At 40.5% G+C, this 15,964-nt stretch overlaps 1 protein-coding gene across 2 annotated transcripts in view; it reads left to right on the top strand.

The window, feature by feature from the left end:
- Positions 1-2,027: 2,027 nt before the first annotated feature.
- mgll (monoglyceride lipase) overlaps positions 2,028-15,964 on the top strand; it is a 47,760-nt gene continuing 33,823 nt past the window's right edge. The window contains exons 1-2 of one of the 2 annotated variants that reach the window (XM_086050022.1): positions 2,028-3,297; positions 8,831-8,969. In XM_086050022.1, the coding sequence (XP_085906148.1) occupies positions 8,842-8,969 (128 nt within the window). In that variant the 5' untranslated portion in view covers positions 2,028-3,297; positions 8,831-8,841. Of the gene's footprint in view, positions 3,298-8,587; positions 8,970-15,964 lie in introns of those variants that run through there. The other variant, XM_086050013.1, reaches the window with a different exon arrangement.

Raw genomic sequence — 15,964 nt, forward strand, 5'->3', positions numbered from 1 at the left:
ATGATTCATATTGCAAACAGAAGTCTAGTGTTGACAGCTGGTGTTCAGATACCAAAATAACAGAGGAAAAGCCAATGTCGGAGATCCATCCACTGTCTCCATATAGAACCAAGCAAGGAACTCCTGTTCCTCCAATGGTTGAGACCAAAAGTATAGAAATTAAAAAAAATAAATTTGAGCTTGAACCTGAGATCAAAGTTTCAAACACTCCTGGAGAAGGACTGCTTGTTGATCAAGACCCCAATCCACTCAGAGCCAAGAAGATTGCTAGTCTGGCAGATAAAAGAAAGGAGGTAGGGTCTAAATATGAGATACGGGGTCAGTACAAACCCAAGGGAGGACTAATTATCGATAGAGAGCTCGAACCCCTTAGACCTAAAAGAGATTCGAGACGAAATATAGTAGGGAGTGGATCTGCGCTACGGGCTTCATACAGGCCCAAAGGAGGACCAATCGTTGATCAAGACCACATTCCAATGAGATCCAGGGCACAACCAAATATGGGTTTAATACAGAAAGGGCTAGGCCTTGGATCCATCAAATGTGCTCCAGACAAGCTTAGACAAGAAACCATTGTTGATCCATTGAAATTCAAGTCAGAATGCCGGATACTGGAAATGAGAAATAATGAGCCTGTATCTATGATGCAGCCATATAGACACAGGGAAGATATGCTTTTTGATAATACCGTGCCACTAAGAACCAAGGCAGACATCTGGAGAAGCAAGACAACGGATTCAGGGAGACCCATAGTTAGCGCTACCAATAGGCATGCCACTATGCCAGAATCCAAAAAAAACCTACAAATGGCAAACATGTCTCTTGAGGCCTCAACAGTTATGTGCTTTAACTGTGGACATAGTGCCGCTTTGATTCAATGCAGACAAGACATGATGATGGGATGTCAAACACGGATTCCTAGGCCACCGAATTGTGGGAATACTGCTGTGCCGTCACTGAAAAAGATAGCCATGTATCCCCCTCAAAGACTAATGACATGTAAAATGGGTTCAGTGGAGACTGACACATTCAAGCAACTTAAGTACACTCCAACCCGCACTTTGTAATGATGATGTCGTAACTTCAAAAAAGCAATTTTCAATGCACCACTATACCAAACTGCCAAACCTCTATTTTTATAATTTGATGGACAGAACAATTTATTTTTTTATTCATTCATACAATATATTTTATACATACACTGTTGCTAGGCAAAGAACACCTTTTACACAATGTGTAGTAATTATTTTTTATATATTTTATATGTACACGTTGAAACTATATGAACTCTTTTTAATGTTTGACTAATAAAGCATAATTATTTCTTAAAATTGGTTCCAGACTGAAACTGCTTGTGTGTGTCTTCAGACACCATTTTCATGCATTTATAATCAGTGGTACACAAATTTTGGGGGAGTTGGTTCTCAAATGAGCACTTGGCACTCATTTTTTTTCCCGACCCACCTCATGGATGAACTCAAAGACTTAACAGCACATCAGGGCAGTGTAGGGCGAGCGGCCCACATCCAGCCCGTCCATAGTCTCTGCAGCCTTAATGAAGTCAAAATAAAATATGCCTTGTATGCCTTGCTTGTATTTTGATGTGCACACTGCGTATCAACAGGGCAAGCAAACAAAAGCAGTGATTGTCTTCAGTGTTGCCAACTTAAAGATTTGTCACTGTATTCAGGTATTCAGGGACTTCTCTGACCATTGTAGAGCATTTATTGAAAAAGACTAAAAGAATTTTGCCAATGTCAACTGTAGTCCTCATATTCAACTGTCGTCCTCATGTTAGCAACAATTATTATTTTCTGCACATTGGAGGAAGTAATAATGGCTGCAATGACAGAAAGTGAAACATATATATATATATATATATATATATATATATATGGGGGGGGGGGTGCGTGTGTGTGTGTGTGTGTGTGTGTGTGTGTGTGTGTGTGTGAGAGAGTAAATGTCCCGGTGCAACCCTTTCACCCTTTCAAGTAAGAAAACGATCCGTTATCTTCATTAATGTATGCCAGGTAAATACAAGTACTCTTCTTCCCCTACACTGCTTTAATATGCCTGATGCAACTGTACAAAAATATGATGTTCATCCAAAATATGTTGGTTTTCTTGCACTTAAAAAAAGAAAGAAATTACACATCAAAAAAGACAAAATGACAGCAATATTTGGATTCTACATCCGAAACGGCCCTAGAAAATACTTACGCATTTTTAATGCAGACCAGTGTATTTTATGACTGACGTGCATCCATTATCATTTTGCATTTAAAAAAAACATTGCAGTAAGAAATTAAATGACCCCACCAAATGCTCTGTTCTGATTTCTTAAGTTTTTATATGTGTATGTTTCTTCGGAAATGCACATTTTTTGCCATTCTGTCAAACAGCAACTAAAAGTGAATACCATCTCACAACTGTAGGGGGAGCCTGAGAGGGAAAACAACGCTGTAGCGTTGGAAAGGTGTACTGTATGTAGGCCCAATGTAAAGCCTTTAACTTGACTTTGTTTTGTCTGAGAAACAGTGTTTATTATTTTGACACCCTTGTGATTGTGTAACACTTAGCACTGACTGAAGTTATAAGCCAACATAACTGACCTCACATGTTTCTTTGTGCAACGTGTTTGCACAGTATACAGTACATCCCAAAGTGTACATACAAAGCATGAAAGAGCTGTTGAACGAGTTTCTAGTTGATATTATATCCAAGAACAAAAAACTGACCATTGACTGCACCGTCATTGCAATTTGTTAGACGACAGTATATGTACACTATATATTTTTGTGAACTGTACATATAGCACTGAATTCAATATTAAGGGTACCTGCACACAAACAGAGTACACCAATTGTTACAGCGCACATGGCAAATAAAAAATATATTTTACTTAAGATGTTCATATTTTTCAACAGTGACTCTGAAGATATGGTGCAGTGTTCTTCATTTAGCTGTAGGGTAATTTATACACACACAAATCTGTGTGTGTAAGTATGCGCCTGTGTGTATGTGTCTACACACACCTTGAACTAAAAGTTCCAAAGTAGTTTTAGTCAGAATGTCCCCTGCTGAGCAACAAAACCTTTTGTCACTCTATGTGTGCGCGTGCGTGAGTGTGCGCGTGCGTGCGAGTACTTTTGGTTGCTTCCAAGGCAGTCTCCGGCTTCACTGTGCCCCTGCGAGTGCAGAGAGAGGAGCATCGGGAGACAGTGGGACAAAAGAGGCGGACCAGGGCGAGACGTTCCAAAAATAAGCTTCCACTTCACCGCAGACGTTCCGGTGCAGGTCGGTTCTGTTTTCTGTCATGTCCATGTCTTTAAACAACTTAGCTCCACGTTACATTTGGAGTGCTATGACCTTGTTTGGGGTCTTTTTTTGTGCCTTTGATGTATACAATAAGAGTATACAAGTTGCAGAGGTTGAAATACTCTCCCCATTCATGATGAATGATGATGTCATAAAGGCATGAAAAAAACAGTAAAACGTCACCGTGCACTTGTTGTGCCGCAATGGTTGTGTGCGCATCCTTGCGTTGTAGATTCAAGCAGCCTGCCATGTCTTGTGCGGTGTGTGGAGGTACGTACGAACGTTTGCAAGAATGACAACAAACAAACCAGCGTGCATGCAATGTGCGCCGTTACGCGTTTTCATACAGCGTGCATCGATGATGTAAACGATAATGAATCCTTTTTGATGTATGTAATGAAAAAGATTCGTTGACGTTATTCCAATGAAGGCTCGTTTTGCTGTTGCTGCTGTTGTTGAACACTAATAGTTCAGATATGACTATGGGAAATATTAATGCACCGGCTTGCAATAGTGTGCACTGGTGACATCCGATCATGTTCTGGATTGGAATAGCTTTACACCGTGCTATTTATAACCACCACGCTGGCCGTCTCATTGTTATGTGTATCACAGTGTAATTTAGCCCTGGTATCCACTAAGCTGCACTAAAAACATAAACAAAAAGAATAAACTAGCAGCTCTGCTTCTCAGAACGTTACCTCAATAAATCTTGGAACATTTACATGTATCATAGTATTTGACAATGTTCGTAATATTTCCTGGATTTTCCCGTTATCCCGCATTCCCTGAAATTGTCATTTACTCTAATAGACCGTGTCAAATAACTGTGTCAATTGAAAGGTCCGAGGGACAGATCCTGTCCACTGTGTCATTTTATGTGCGCTGAAAAAAATGATAATTTGGGTTTACTTAGTTCTAACATGTACATTGGTTGCGCATGAAAAAAATGTGTTAAATTAATATATATCATTTGATTATTTTGAGGAAAAGAAGAGAAAATTACATGACTTTACCACAATTTACCAACTGGAAGTTCAGTAATAATTGCCGCCCCCAGCCCCAAGTTTGGCCTATGAAAGCTAGCTATGATCTTTACTGAATTTCATTTACAAAACTAATTTATCCATTCATTATAAAAATTATAATCATTGCGGGGGCAATTACGCAGTGGCAGCTAATCAATAGAGGACGCTATAGGACGCAGCGCTACTGCCCAGTGGAGTCACATTGAAAGGAATCACGAAAATGAATATTATACTACAACAAAAGTAATACATTTATTTCAAAAATGTATTGCAGATTACGTGCGCATTTATTTACCTGTGGCATCTGAAATGATGACATGTTTACAGTTTGAGCGCACAAAACATCACCAATAGACTCTTGTTAAAAAATTTAATTTAAAGTGTGACATGCGCAGTAGGGCCTTGTGCTATGCGCAAATTGGGCACCAACGTTTGCCGCTGAAGTCCAACGCCAACAGCCAACAACGTTTGAACAGTACCCATAAAAGGTGTTCGACCCTGGCTCTTGCATTTGACTGGAACTTGCCACATCCAATATGACTGCTATATGCATTTGGTGGCCAGCATGTCAATGTGGCGGCCGTATTGGATGTCGATCAACCAGGCTCTCCTACAGTGTTACAGAAGTTTTGTCTTCATATTCAACTCAGTGAAGTCACTTCAAAATATTTTGAGAGGAGAACATGGAGCCCGAGCTGCTTTGATAAGAACACGTATGGTGGCTTTATGGACTTAATCATAAGTTCCTCAACAAAATTACATAGATATAGGATAAAGTGCAACTCTCTCAGGCTAGATTATGCTTTGGCCATACATTACGTATGGTGGGGGGGTGGCCGACTGGTTAGACCAAATGGCTTTATCAGTGAAGGGTGATGATATCCCAGCCTGGATGTTATTATTGCCCTTCAGCTGACTATTCAGGTTCTGCCTCACCCTCCTTAGCTATTTGGCTGTGGCCACCCTTCGAGTGGCTTCCTCATGGCCCTAAATAAATAAATAAAAAAATCCCTTGATTTTTCTGTCCCATTATGTTCTTGAATTTTAATACCCTTAACATGAATAAGAGTATTGATTTCCTTACGCAAATACTAAATTCAAGCGAAGTCAACCCATACATATTATTTTTTAAGATTATGCTCCATGCAAGCCCACTAGTTGAAACAAGGCATTCTGATAAATATTGCGTTTGTGGAATAAGAGTTAATCCACCTGTTTCTAGTCATCACTGGGGGCGGCCATTTTGTCACGAATTTCAACTGAAAATGATATCACAGTTGCTCAGGGCTCACGTAACGACCAATCACAGCTCACCTGTTTTCTGAAACTGAGCCATGATTGGTCGTTATTTGAGCCCTCAGCGCATCTTTGATGTCATTTTCAGTCGACAGAAGTAATAAAAAGACCGACCTTGAGATGGTAAAAAATTGATGAATTTTACAACTTAACTCATATTCCACAAACACAATATTAACCAGAATGCCTTGTTTGAACTAGGGGGCATGCATAGAACATATCCTTGAAGATAAAAAAATATTTGGGTTGACTCTCCCTTAAATTGAAAAAACAAGCATTAGATTCAACTCACGCGAACAGCCCCTCAGCCCTTTTCAAACACACACACATACACTCACACACACGCACGCGTGCGTCTTTCAGCTGTTACTAAAAGCATGCTACTGAACACCAATTGATTGGTTACCCTTGTCTTGCTTTAGAGAGAAAATATATATGACAAACACAAGGCTGCATTTTAAGGGCAAGCAAGGAAAGTCTATCTAAGTCTATCTAAGCAGTCTATGTAACCATATGATGTATCTGTATGTACAGTGTTTATGTATATGCTGCAGCTACGTATCATATAAGCTAAATATTAGCTGCATATGTGCATTTGGGTGTTGAACTTGTTGGTTCAATGTTGCAATTAGACGTACTTAGCCGATTCTGACTTTGGGTCATGAGCCGCATCGCGTCATTCTATGGCTAGGCGTCGGCCGAATGAGCCGGCCGGGCCGGCCCGGGCAGGATCACAGACCCTGTAAAGAGCGACTGCTGCCACCGTGGTGTCCTGCGTACGCTGCAACTGTGGAGATCTGTGGGAAGGGCCCACCCAGATTCGCCGCCGCTGCCCACGCTTGTCGGCCGGGACGAAGCGAGCCAATGAGCTGAGCGCGAGTGGGGGCGAGCTAACGTGCTATTGCTACGCAGCTTCGGCGGCAGGAGCCCGAGGCTGTGCCGCACCATGCACGGGCACATTTTCATCACGCGGCTAACTAGGAATCGAAACTTAGCACCGGCATTCTAAAATCTGAACGGTTCCGGGAGAACCGGTTCCACTCGATTCGTTTTCGGTGTCCAACCCTAAGGGGGATACAGCCGTGCATGTGTCAGCCGAGCAATTCATCCTCATCGTCAATATTTTGAAGCAGATGTGACGCCTCCTCTACTCTCAAGTTTTTTTTTTTCAAGATACATGTACAGATCATGGTGACCAGCAGCCTTCAATGCAGCCGCTGGTTGCTATGGAAACCTTAATCTCGCGATCAAAAAAATTGATGGCGTCAAAAGGGGGTTGGATTAATGCCGAGAATAACGCGCTAAATTGACAGCCCTAATATATATATATATAGTGTGTGCATGTGGGTGGGTGTGTAATTACATAATATAATTGGGCAGTTGTTATGGTAATTAAGGACAAGAACGGGCATCAGAGACATGCTTTTGGCAGAACGTCGAACTTGTTATCTCATTTGAAATGGCATCAACATTATTATAACTGTAACAATACCACGGTTCACAAAACAGTAGCTTGGTACGAATGCACCCTCAGTGGCATTTAAATGGTTTACACACCACACATGGTTTAAAATGTCACTGTTGCACTTGTCTGCATCCTTCACTTCCCCAATATGAGGTAAACTAATGATGTTGCACTTCCTTAAAGTAGAAGTCAACCCAAACGTATTTTTTCCAAGAATATGTTCTATGCAGGCCCACTAGTTGAAACATGGCGTTCTGATTAATATTGCGTTTGTGGAATATGAGTTAAGCAGCAAATTTCAGTCAATCGGGGCAGCCATTTTGTCACTTCGGTGACTGAAAATGACATCATAAAAGCTTAGGGCACAGATAACGACCAATCATGGTTCAGCTTCAGAAAATAGGTGAGCTGTGATAATAGTCAAGAAGGCCGATAACCGATACTTGCATCCGATATTCATTTTCAGCAAAAAGGAAAATATTTTGACATCAAAATCTAAAAAAAAAAATCAACAATCAACTTTGTCTTTAAGCATATTGTCACTGCCCTGTGAAAATGACATCATTAATTGTCGAGTTTGGGATGTCTGTAATGCAGAAACCCCATTCACGTAAAAAAAGAAAAAAAATTGAAAAAAATGGACTAGGTGTTTATCACAGGACAGCGATGATATGTTTGTGTTGAACAATTTTTTAGATTTGCATGATGTTGATTTTTTTTTTATTATAGTGATTACAAATGCTTGCCAATATACATCTCTGGTATAAAATTCAAACAAATAGTTCAGGGAGCTCCCAGGATCATCAGCATGTCTTCAAAAGTTAAATGAAAATGAAAACTTAAACAATAGCGTCATATATAGTTTTCTATAGTAAATAGAGTTCTCCAAAATTTCTAAATAGGAATGTTAAAATTTCACTGATCTTTGTTTTGATTTCAAACAAAAACAAAAAGCGCAGTGTTGCCAGTGTCAGTAGAATCTCTTATAAAGTTAACTGAAAATTTAAATAAATAGTTTCTTGAAGTTAACACAGTTTTAAATTGATTTATTAACGGCCATCAGATTTTTTTTAAAAAGGCCGATGCCGATCTTCGTCAAAACACTGAATATCGGAGCCGATAATCAGTCCAGCCGATAATCGTTATATCTCTAGTTTTTACTTTCTGGACCAGAATTTCCCATCTCTGCTTGCTTCCTCTTTTTATCATTTCTGGCTTTCGTACTTGCTTCCCTCCTTCATCCTCTCTTCCTCATTTCGTCCATCCTTCATCATTCACTTTGTATATATGTAGTGTACATGCAGTATATAACATAGACATGCCATAACTATATCGTATCTATATTTACATGCATAACGTATAACATATATGTATGACATAACTGGTTATGAAGTTGTGTGAGTGTGTCCCTCCCTTCGATGAAGTGGTGACCAGGAGGGAAGAAGAAAGCGCACATGATCTTGTGACGTAACACCAGCCGCGGCTGTGTGAACGTGTGTGGGGGTGTGCGTGTGGTGTGGGATTAGATCACGGCGAGCGTTGAGCCTCCATTTCAAGTGAACACAACAAGCCGTTTTATTAGCGCCCGCCAGCAAAGACGTAATCAAACATCCGCGGGCAATGAACGCCGTGGCCGCCGCGTCCTGCCTGCTCGCGGCCGGCCTCGGTTGCTTCCTGTACGGCCGTGATGTTTTACTGTGGCCGCTCCGTGTATCTCTGGCAGTGCCATCCTCCATGCCCGAGCCGGTGGCTGGTCCCAGGCGGAGTCCGCAGGGAGTTCCGTACACCGACCTGGAGCACATCGTCAACGCCGATGGACTGCACCTGTTCTGCCGCTACTGGCAGCCAGTCGGCCCGCCAAGGTCAGTCCAAAAGCAACCCGTGGTGTCCCTTTAACGGGTTTACGCGAGGAGAGAGACTGTTTGTTTTTGGTTTTTTTCTTTTTAATTTAGTATATTTAGTTAATTGTCTTAACAGCATGTTGACGTATTGCCTGTGTTTCATATTATTTATTTATATATAATCCATTCAATTCTGTCCTTTTAATAATAGTACAAGTGTAGATATGCTATTGTAATGATAAAATACAAATATTAAACAAAACACATCAATTGACAATACATGCAGTATATCACATTGATTCCTAACATCACTGTTTACACATCACAAAAAATGGACAATGTGCAATGTGTTTATTTGCCCACGTTTGCGTCTATCTTTTTCATATACACACTTCTGAAATTTGTTCAAATTACCTTTGATTAGTATATGTTTAAATTAATAATGGATAGTCGTCTATGTGAAGACATTGATTATGTTAATTGTTTCTCACAGTAATTACCAATAATTAAACAAGTTTGGCAGACCCATCCTCACTGGCGTGCCAGGGGATGTGCCCATCCACCAAGACGCTTGTGCCTCCCCACTTGAGGCACTGATGTCTAAAACTTTTTGTTTTAATTATTTGTAATTTGATCATAGTGACTATTTTTGTGTTTTGCATTATTAATGTTGAGTTGTTTATCATTAACACATTAAAAGTATAAAATACTGGTATGAATTTGTTTGATTGATGGCTAGTCTTATTTTCGAGCATGCAAAAGTCCTACACATTTTTCAATTTTTTGTGTGGCATTGTGAAATGTGGCAAGACTTGTCTGTAAAATGTGCTATTTGTAGATAACGAGAGCCGAGGTCAGTGCGGGAGACTAACACATGGGACAGTCTAAAACTAAGCGTAATTTTTTTTTAAGTTGCCTAAAGTGTACATCCGGCAGCCCATTTCAAGGTATGGAAATGGAGCAATATCGTAAAGTTTGATAAAAATCCGGTCTTCTCATTGTTATATCTAGTCATGTACGTACCAAAATAATCCCCCAGTTAATTTTAATGTACAGCGCCATGTTAGGAGACGGATGTCACGGCAGTTTGTTGACTAGGCCATCCCTTGCACCCACCAGTTGTCATTGAGTGATAAGCCAGATCGCTAGGTGACCGAATAAGCTGTCATGGAAAATTTCAGGGAAAAAAAGTCCACTGCCTGGCAGGTCTCGAGCGAGTGCATCAGCACCGCCCGCTTCCTCATCCACCCAGCTGGTTCGATGGCCATGAACGTAGCCTCCAGACTCTGATATTTATTTATTCATTTAAACGGAAAGGATGTTACCTGACCCGCATCACATTGCGGCAGCTGAATATTTATTATGCGCTGCAGCACCGCCCTAGTCTTACACCGAGAGTCAGCAAACTGCCGTCGTCAGTGACGGATTGGCGGACCTTCCGTCAGTATCGACTCTGGAAAATTGTGGGAATGACTCAGATTCGTCAGAATCTCACCAAGAAGATGGTGCATTGTATTGGGCAGATGGTCGGGCCAAGATGGCTTTCAACGGCGCTACATCACGGCTCCGCTTCTTGCAGGCAAGTATGGCTGCACATTAGCTGCCATGGCGTCTCGATAATTAGGTTCCGCGAGCTATTATAAGCTTGCTGTAATACAACCAGTGTAACCAAAAATGCGTTTGGATGCAGGTTTTCTTGATAGACCATATATATTTTTACTTCTGACCAGCAAAGGTACAATTTGATAAATCCGAAAACTGCAATCACTGGACACCGAAATGTATGTGGATACCTCTACTAATGCCCACATTATCATCTAAAAATACCACAATGATCGCCCCAATATTTTGTATTTTATGGACAAAGTGTTTTCCTCACTAAGCAACGTACTGTAAGCTTCTGTGGTGAGCGCCTCTAGTTTATCTATCTATCTAGCTATCCAGCTATCTAGCTATATAGCTATAGCTAGTCTGTCTGACCCACTTGAAATGTGACATACAGATACAGCAGAAACAGTGTAGACTTAATTGTGTTACCACAGCTCATTAAAATTTAAATTATGCTAATCTTATTGCTACTCTGAGAACCCGTGCTGGATATTGACCCCATTAAAACACAAGGAGGGCTAACTTGGGCAAACCGTGAACAAATGTTTTGAACATATTTTGAGTACATGTAGAAATTGTTCCATTTCGCTACAGTGAAAGGATGCCATTTTGATACTTCTAATAAAAAGTTTATTTTCAATTGCTGTATCTAATATCCCTTCTAAAGTTTCTAATTGCTCTAGCTAATGATACCATTTTGCACATTCTCCCTTCATGCATATGTGGCTGTGGCAGTAAAAGAAACACAAAAATTGTTTAAGCATGTAATGGCATGCAGCGTGACAACACAGATGTGACAGAATGTGCAGGCCCACAAAACATCTGGACTCAAGACAGAATCTTTTCACAGATGTTACACCTCACCACCTTAGCAGAGCAGCTACCCATTAGCTCAAGTGATATCTGAATAATTAGTTTACTGAAAACACAGTAAGGGTGACTCTTAGAATAAAACACTGGACTGATAAATTGGCATGTTATTTGTTGACGCTGAACTTTTAACTGCAATGGAAATGATAATACCTTCTTCACCTAATGTCCAGTGATTATTCTCTTTGTCGCATTCGTGTCCCACCCCATGTTGAAACTGCAACTTGGCAAAAAAAAAAAGCAAAAGCAAAATGCAGACATTCTTAATCCTTGCTAAACTTTGCTAAAACTGGCTAAACATTTTGTGCACCTCTGAATTTAACTGTTCGACTCAAGGGTCACCTTTTTGTGTATTTCAATAGCAAACCAGTTGGTTTTGTGCTTGAATCACACTTCTGGCATATGTCAGTGAAATACTGTTTAGCATCAATATGCTTAGGGGCACTGACTCTCAAATGGCACATTGTAACTGTCTAGCACATTTTTTGTAGTACCAAGACTAATCTCTGAGAAGCTTCCTGCCACAGGGTATCCAGACTGCTGTAAAGAAGAAGAAATACAAAGTAAAAATAGCCTGTTGTCGGGAGGGGGGGGGAATTCTGCCGATTCAACATTTAGAATCGGGCCAGGCTGTTGGGACAAATGATCACTGAGATTAACTGATAGCTAGCGAATCAGTGCACTGGACCAGAACGGAAAGTGACGAATGCGGACGAACGGTGCAAATTGAAGCTTTTCCTCAAGAACGAAATCAACTTCGCTCATTCTTCACATCTCCTCTATGGACATAATATCTGGCTAGACAGAAGAGCGCAAAAAAAAAAAAAAGGCAGCCGTTATTTATCGCCGTGAAAGGCTACGCTGATGATCGAGTGTTGCAAGGCAAGCTATGGGAAGCTATTGAGCCACAGCTGATTATACCAGCTAGGATTTATTTTTATACTTTACTTTATTTTCATACAGAAATAGTTCGTAATTGTTTGGTAAATATACTAACTCAGATGGCATGGGGGGGTGCAGGGGTGTGCTAGTTCTCACGCTTGCGCACAAGGTTCGGAGTACATAGTTGGCGTTTCCGTCGGCTTTTGCAGTGTGTTCTGTCATTTTCCGGTTGGACGTGCCGACTTCTAGGCCGACGTTACAGTTGGTAACAACAAACAACGTCGGATTGATGTGTAGAGGCCTTAATGGTGGATGGATGCAGGAAGACAGATTGCACTCAACACAACCATTTGCTCCGCTGTTTGTGTTAAGCGACATTCAAGTCACGTCCTAATTGGCTGTCGTTTCATTTTACGTCCTAATCACAGAGTCCGTGGCTTGGCCGAACTCAAGTTGACCAGACACACAAAAGGATTTGAGATCAAAAATAGTGTATACCCACAGGGACACGTACTATCAGGGTGGAAGGTCCTCTCCAAAAGCGCACATCATAGGGGTGATCTGTGATCGCCTGAGTAAACTTTACATCATCTGTCTGTGGACGTCTGCTTGCAGTTACTTATAAACGTACTTTGTGCGCTTTGACCTGGACTCCGGAATATGTGTTTCTGCTTCTGTCATTTAAAGAATTCTACTCGTCTTGCGTGCCGATTTTAAAGGGAATTAGCTGTGAAGCAAGTCGGCTGTGTTCCCGCCCATAACGGCGCAAACCACCCGTTTATAACTGCACAAACTACGTGATTCGGCGAAGATCCCAACACTTGTTGTGCCATGCCAGACTTGCGCTGGGCACATTGTAGCAATGCCACCAAAGTACCCATTTGGAATTCATCTGGCCCATTGTATTATTATCACCAGAATTAAAGTTACAATAGGATGTGCTGTAATTGGTAATTGGGCTTGATTTTAGATCGCTGCCATCTGCTGTTAAATCAGTTCCAAACTGTAAACAGTACAACCAAAGTGTATTTAGGTCAAACATTGACATGTATAGTGTGTCACTGATACTTACATAAACAAAGCAGGTCTCATGTATCACACCTCAGTTTCAGGGACGGCTTCAGGATTTGTTCTCTCCCTGTCGTAAAGAGGGGCTTGACTGATACATAGGCGGGCTGAGAATGTAATTTTAAATATATTTTAGAATAACAAATAAAATGCTGGCGGGGCTTAACGGGGGCTACACAGATTCACAGCATGGCTATAGAAGCCGCCATCCCTGCTGAGTTTTCATCTCATTTGAGAGGTGTTTGATTTTTCTTAGGTCATTTGATTAAGAATGAGATTTGCTGTTGATGATAAGTGGAATGCAATTCTCTTATACTTTGGTGCTGTCAAGCGATTAACATTTTTTAACTAATTAATCGCAACATTTCCCATAATTGATCATAATTGATCATATTTTTCAACTACAATTTTTTACGAAACTTGGAACCGATATTTACTTGAGTAAAATCTTGGAATTAATGTGGAAAAAAATCTAAGTATATTTCGATTCAAAGACTGTTCTTATAGTTTTCTTTGATCCTTGAATATGATTCTTTTCCTCTAAAATACAATAGTTGAAAGATACACCAAAGACGTCCAACTAATATTGTATTTGAATTTGGTTATTGTATTTGAATTTGGTTTTGCAAAATGTGCAAATTATTTTGGATTTGTCAAATGAGCCGTCGGGCAACTTTTTAAAGTAAAACTACGTAAAAGTCTGTCTTTGCGACAGTGACTCTCCTCTAAGTTTGATTGCACAGTGAGCAGAGGTCAGCTGCTACAGGAAGTAAATAAATCGGAGTTAACTGAGTTAATTTCTTTTGTGCATTATCAAATTTAAATTCATCTCCATAGTTAATGCTTTAACTTTGACAGCCCTAATCTCTATCGCTCTCTCTCTTAATATATATATATATATATATATATATATAATATATATATATATATATATATATATATATATATATATATTATATATATAAACTGGTTGACTGGTTGAATGGGATGGGGTTAAAGGTTAGCTGCTTCTCAAAGGCCCCTTTCACGAGAACTAGGAAGTGGGTGAAAGGTTTTGGGCTGGAGGGGAGGGGCCTCAACAATGATTGACAGACCCTTGGACAGATGTCCAACTGAGTCTTTGAACTCCCATCAACAAGTCGTATGTGCACTCCGGGGTCATAGCACCTCAGCTGCTTCATAACTGACACACATGCTGTGTAAATGGGTCACTGCGTATACACATTTGGAGACTGATGGCGTCTGGCTTGACTTCCTTCCCTGTTTTGAGTTTGTGTTCCCTGCTGTTGGTGTTACACTTTGAGACTGGATACACAAGCACAATAAAAAAAAAAAAAAAGACCTGGATTGACTTCTTGTGTGTAAAGCAGCGATCATGAATAATGCAGGAATCGGATGCAAGATTAAAGAAGTTACAAATGCATCCCCATTATTTCTTTATTGTCTGCTGTTAAGAGTTAGTTCATCTTGTTTGTTTCTATTGCAAATCATCCTCTTGTCATACCATTTAAAGGTTTTAACTTCATACACAGAGATATTTTCTTTAGTGATGTTTTTAGTCAATGTTGCTTTTTCAATGTCTCTATTGGCTAAAATTCACCTCAGAGCTTCTTTCCTTTGGATCTAGAGTTTTTTTTTCAAAACCTTTTGTGTGTCGCCATACAACTCTTTTCCAGAGATGGGCACTATACCCAATTGCCGGTCCATCCGCCGTCTTCCGTCCGTGACCGTACCCTTCCGTCCTCGTCCCTCTGTCCTTGTTCATAAAAATAATTGTCCTGCGACCCCGTCTGTCCTCGTCCTTTTAAAGCGCTTCTGTCCTTACATTTCGTCTGTCCACCCCCCACAAAGAAAACCACCCCAAAAAAACATCCATGAACTCATAAACATTATTTAAAGCTCCTTAACTGGCTTTACCAACTGGGAGTATCGTGAGTGGATTGAATTGTTTACAACTGTTTAACCAAGATAGCATTTAGCTGCCAACACAAGTGTGGACATCACAAGAATATTTAAGATTGCGTAACAACGCAATACTATTGCGTTTCATTACAAAACTTTTGCATTTTAACGCAAGACATTTTCAGTTATTATTGCATTTCTCAATAAAAATAATTATTGTGAAATAACACTTCCACTTCCGGGACATAGCTTTACTGGCAGAGCTGGTATGGATAGATTTTTACAGTCTAGAGAGGTCCAAGACATGCAAAGGGATAAGGTTTGTACTCGCTGTTAACATTTAGTTAACAAAACAAAATTTCTATCCACTTTCTTCCTCGTCGGTGAAGTGGGCATCCACAAGAGGGCAGACTGTGCCTGAGAGAACAATACTGCAAGGAGGGAACGCACATGAAAAAGAGCACTCAATAGTGTTGTGCGGGCTTAGTCATGGCTACTCTGTACAGTGGTCTTTCTTTTTAAAAGAACCCAACACAACACGTCAGCCGGTATTTGACCTGGTTCAGGATGAAGAAAACCCACTTCCGTCCTTGCTTGGGCCATCCTTTTCAAATGACTTCTCATCCTCCGTCTGTCATTCCACAAAATGAGCGGATGGAATGTCCAGCTCTGCCCTTTTCCCTATG

The sequence above is a fragment of the Filicampus tigris genome, chromosome 1 (genome assembly GCF_054856515.1).
Source record: "Filicampus tigris isolate MCC_2025a chromosome 1, RoL_Ftig_1.0, whole genome shotgun sequence".
NCBI lineage: Eukaryota > Metazoa > Chordata > Actinopteri > Syngnathiformes > Syngnathidae > Filicampus > Filicampus tigris.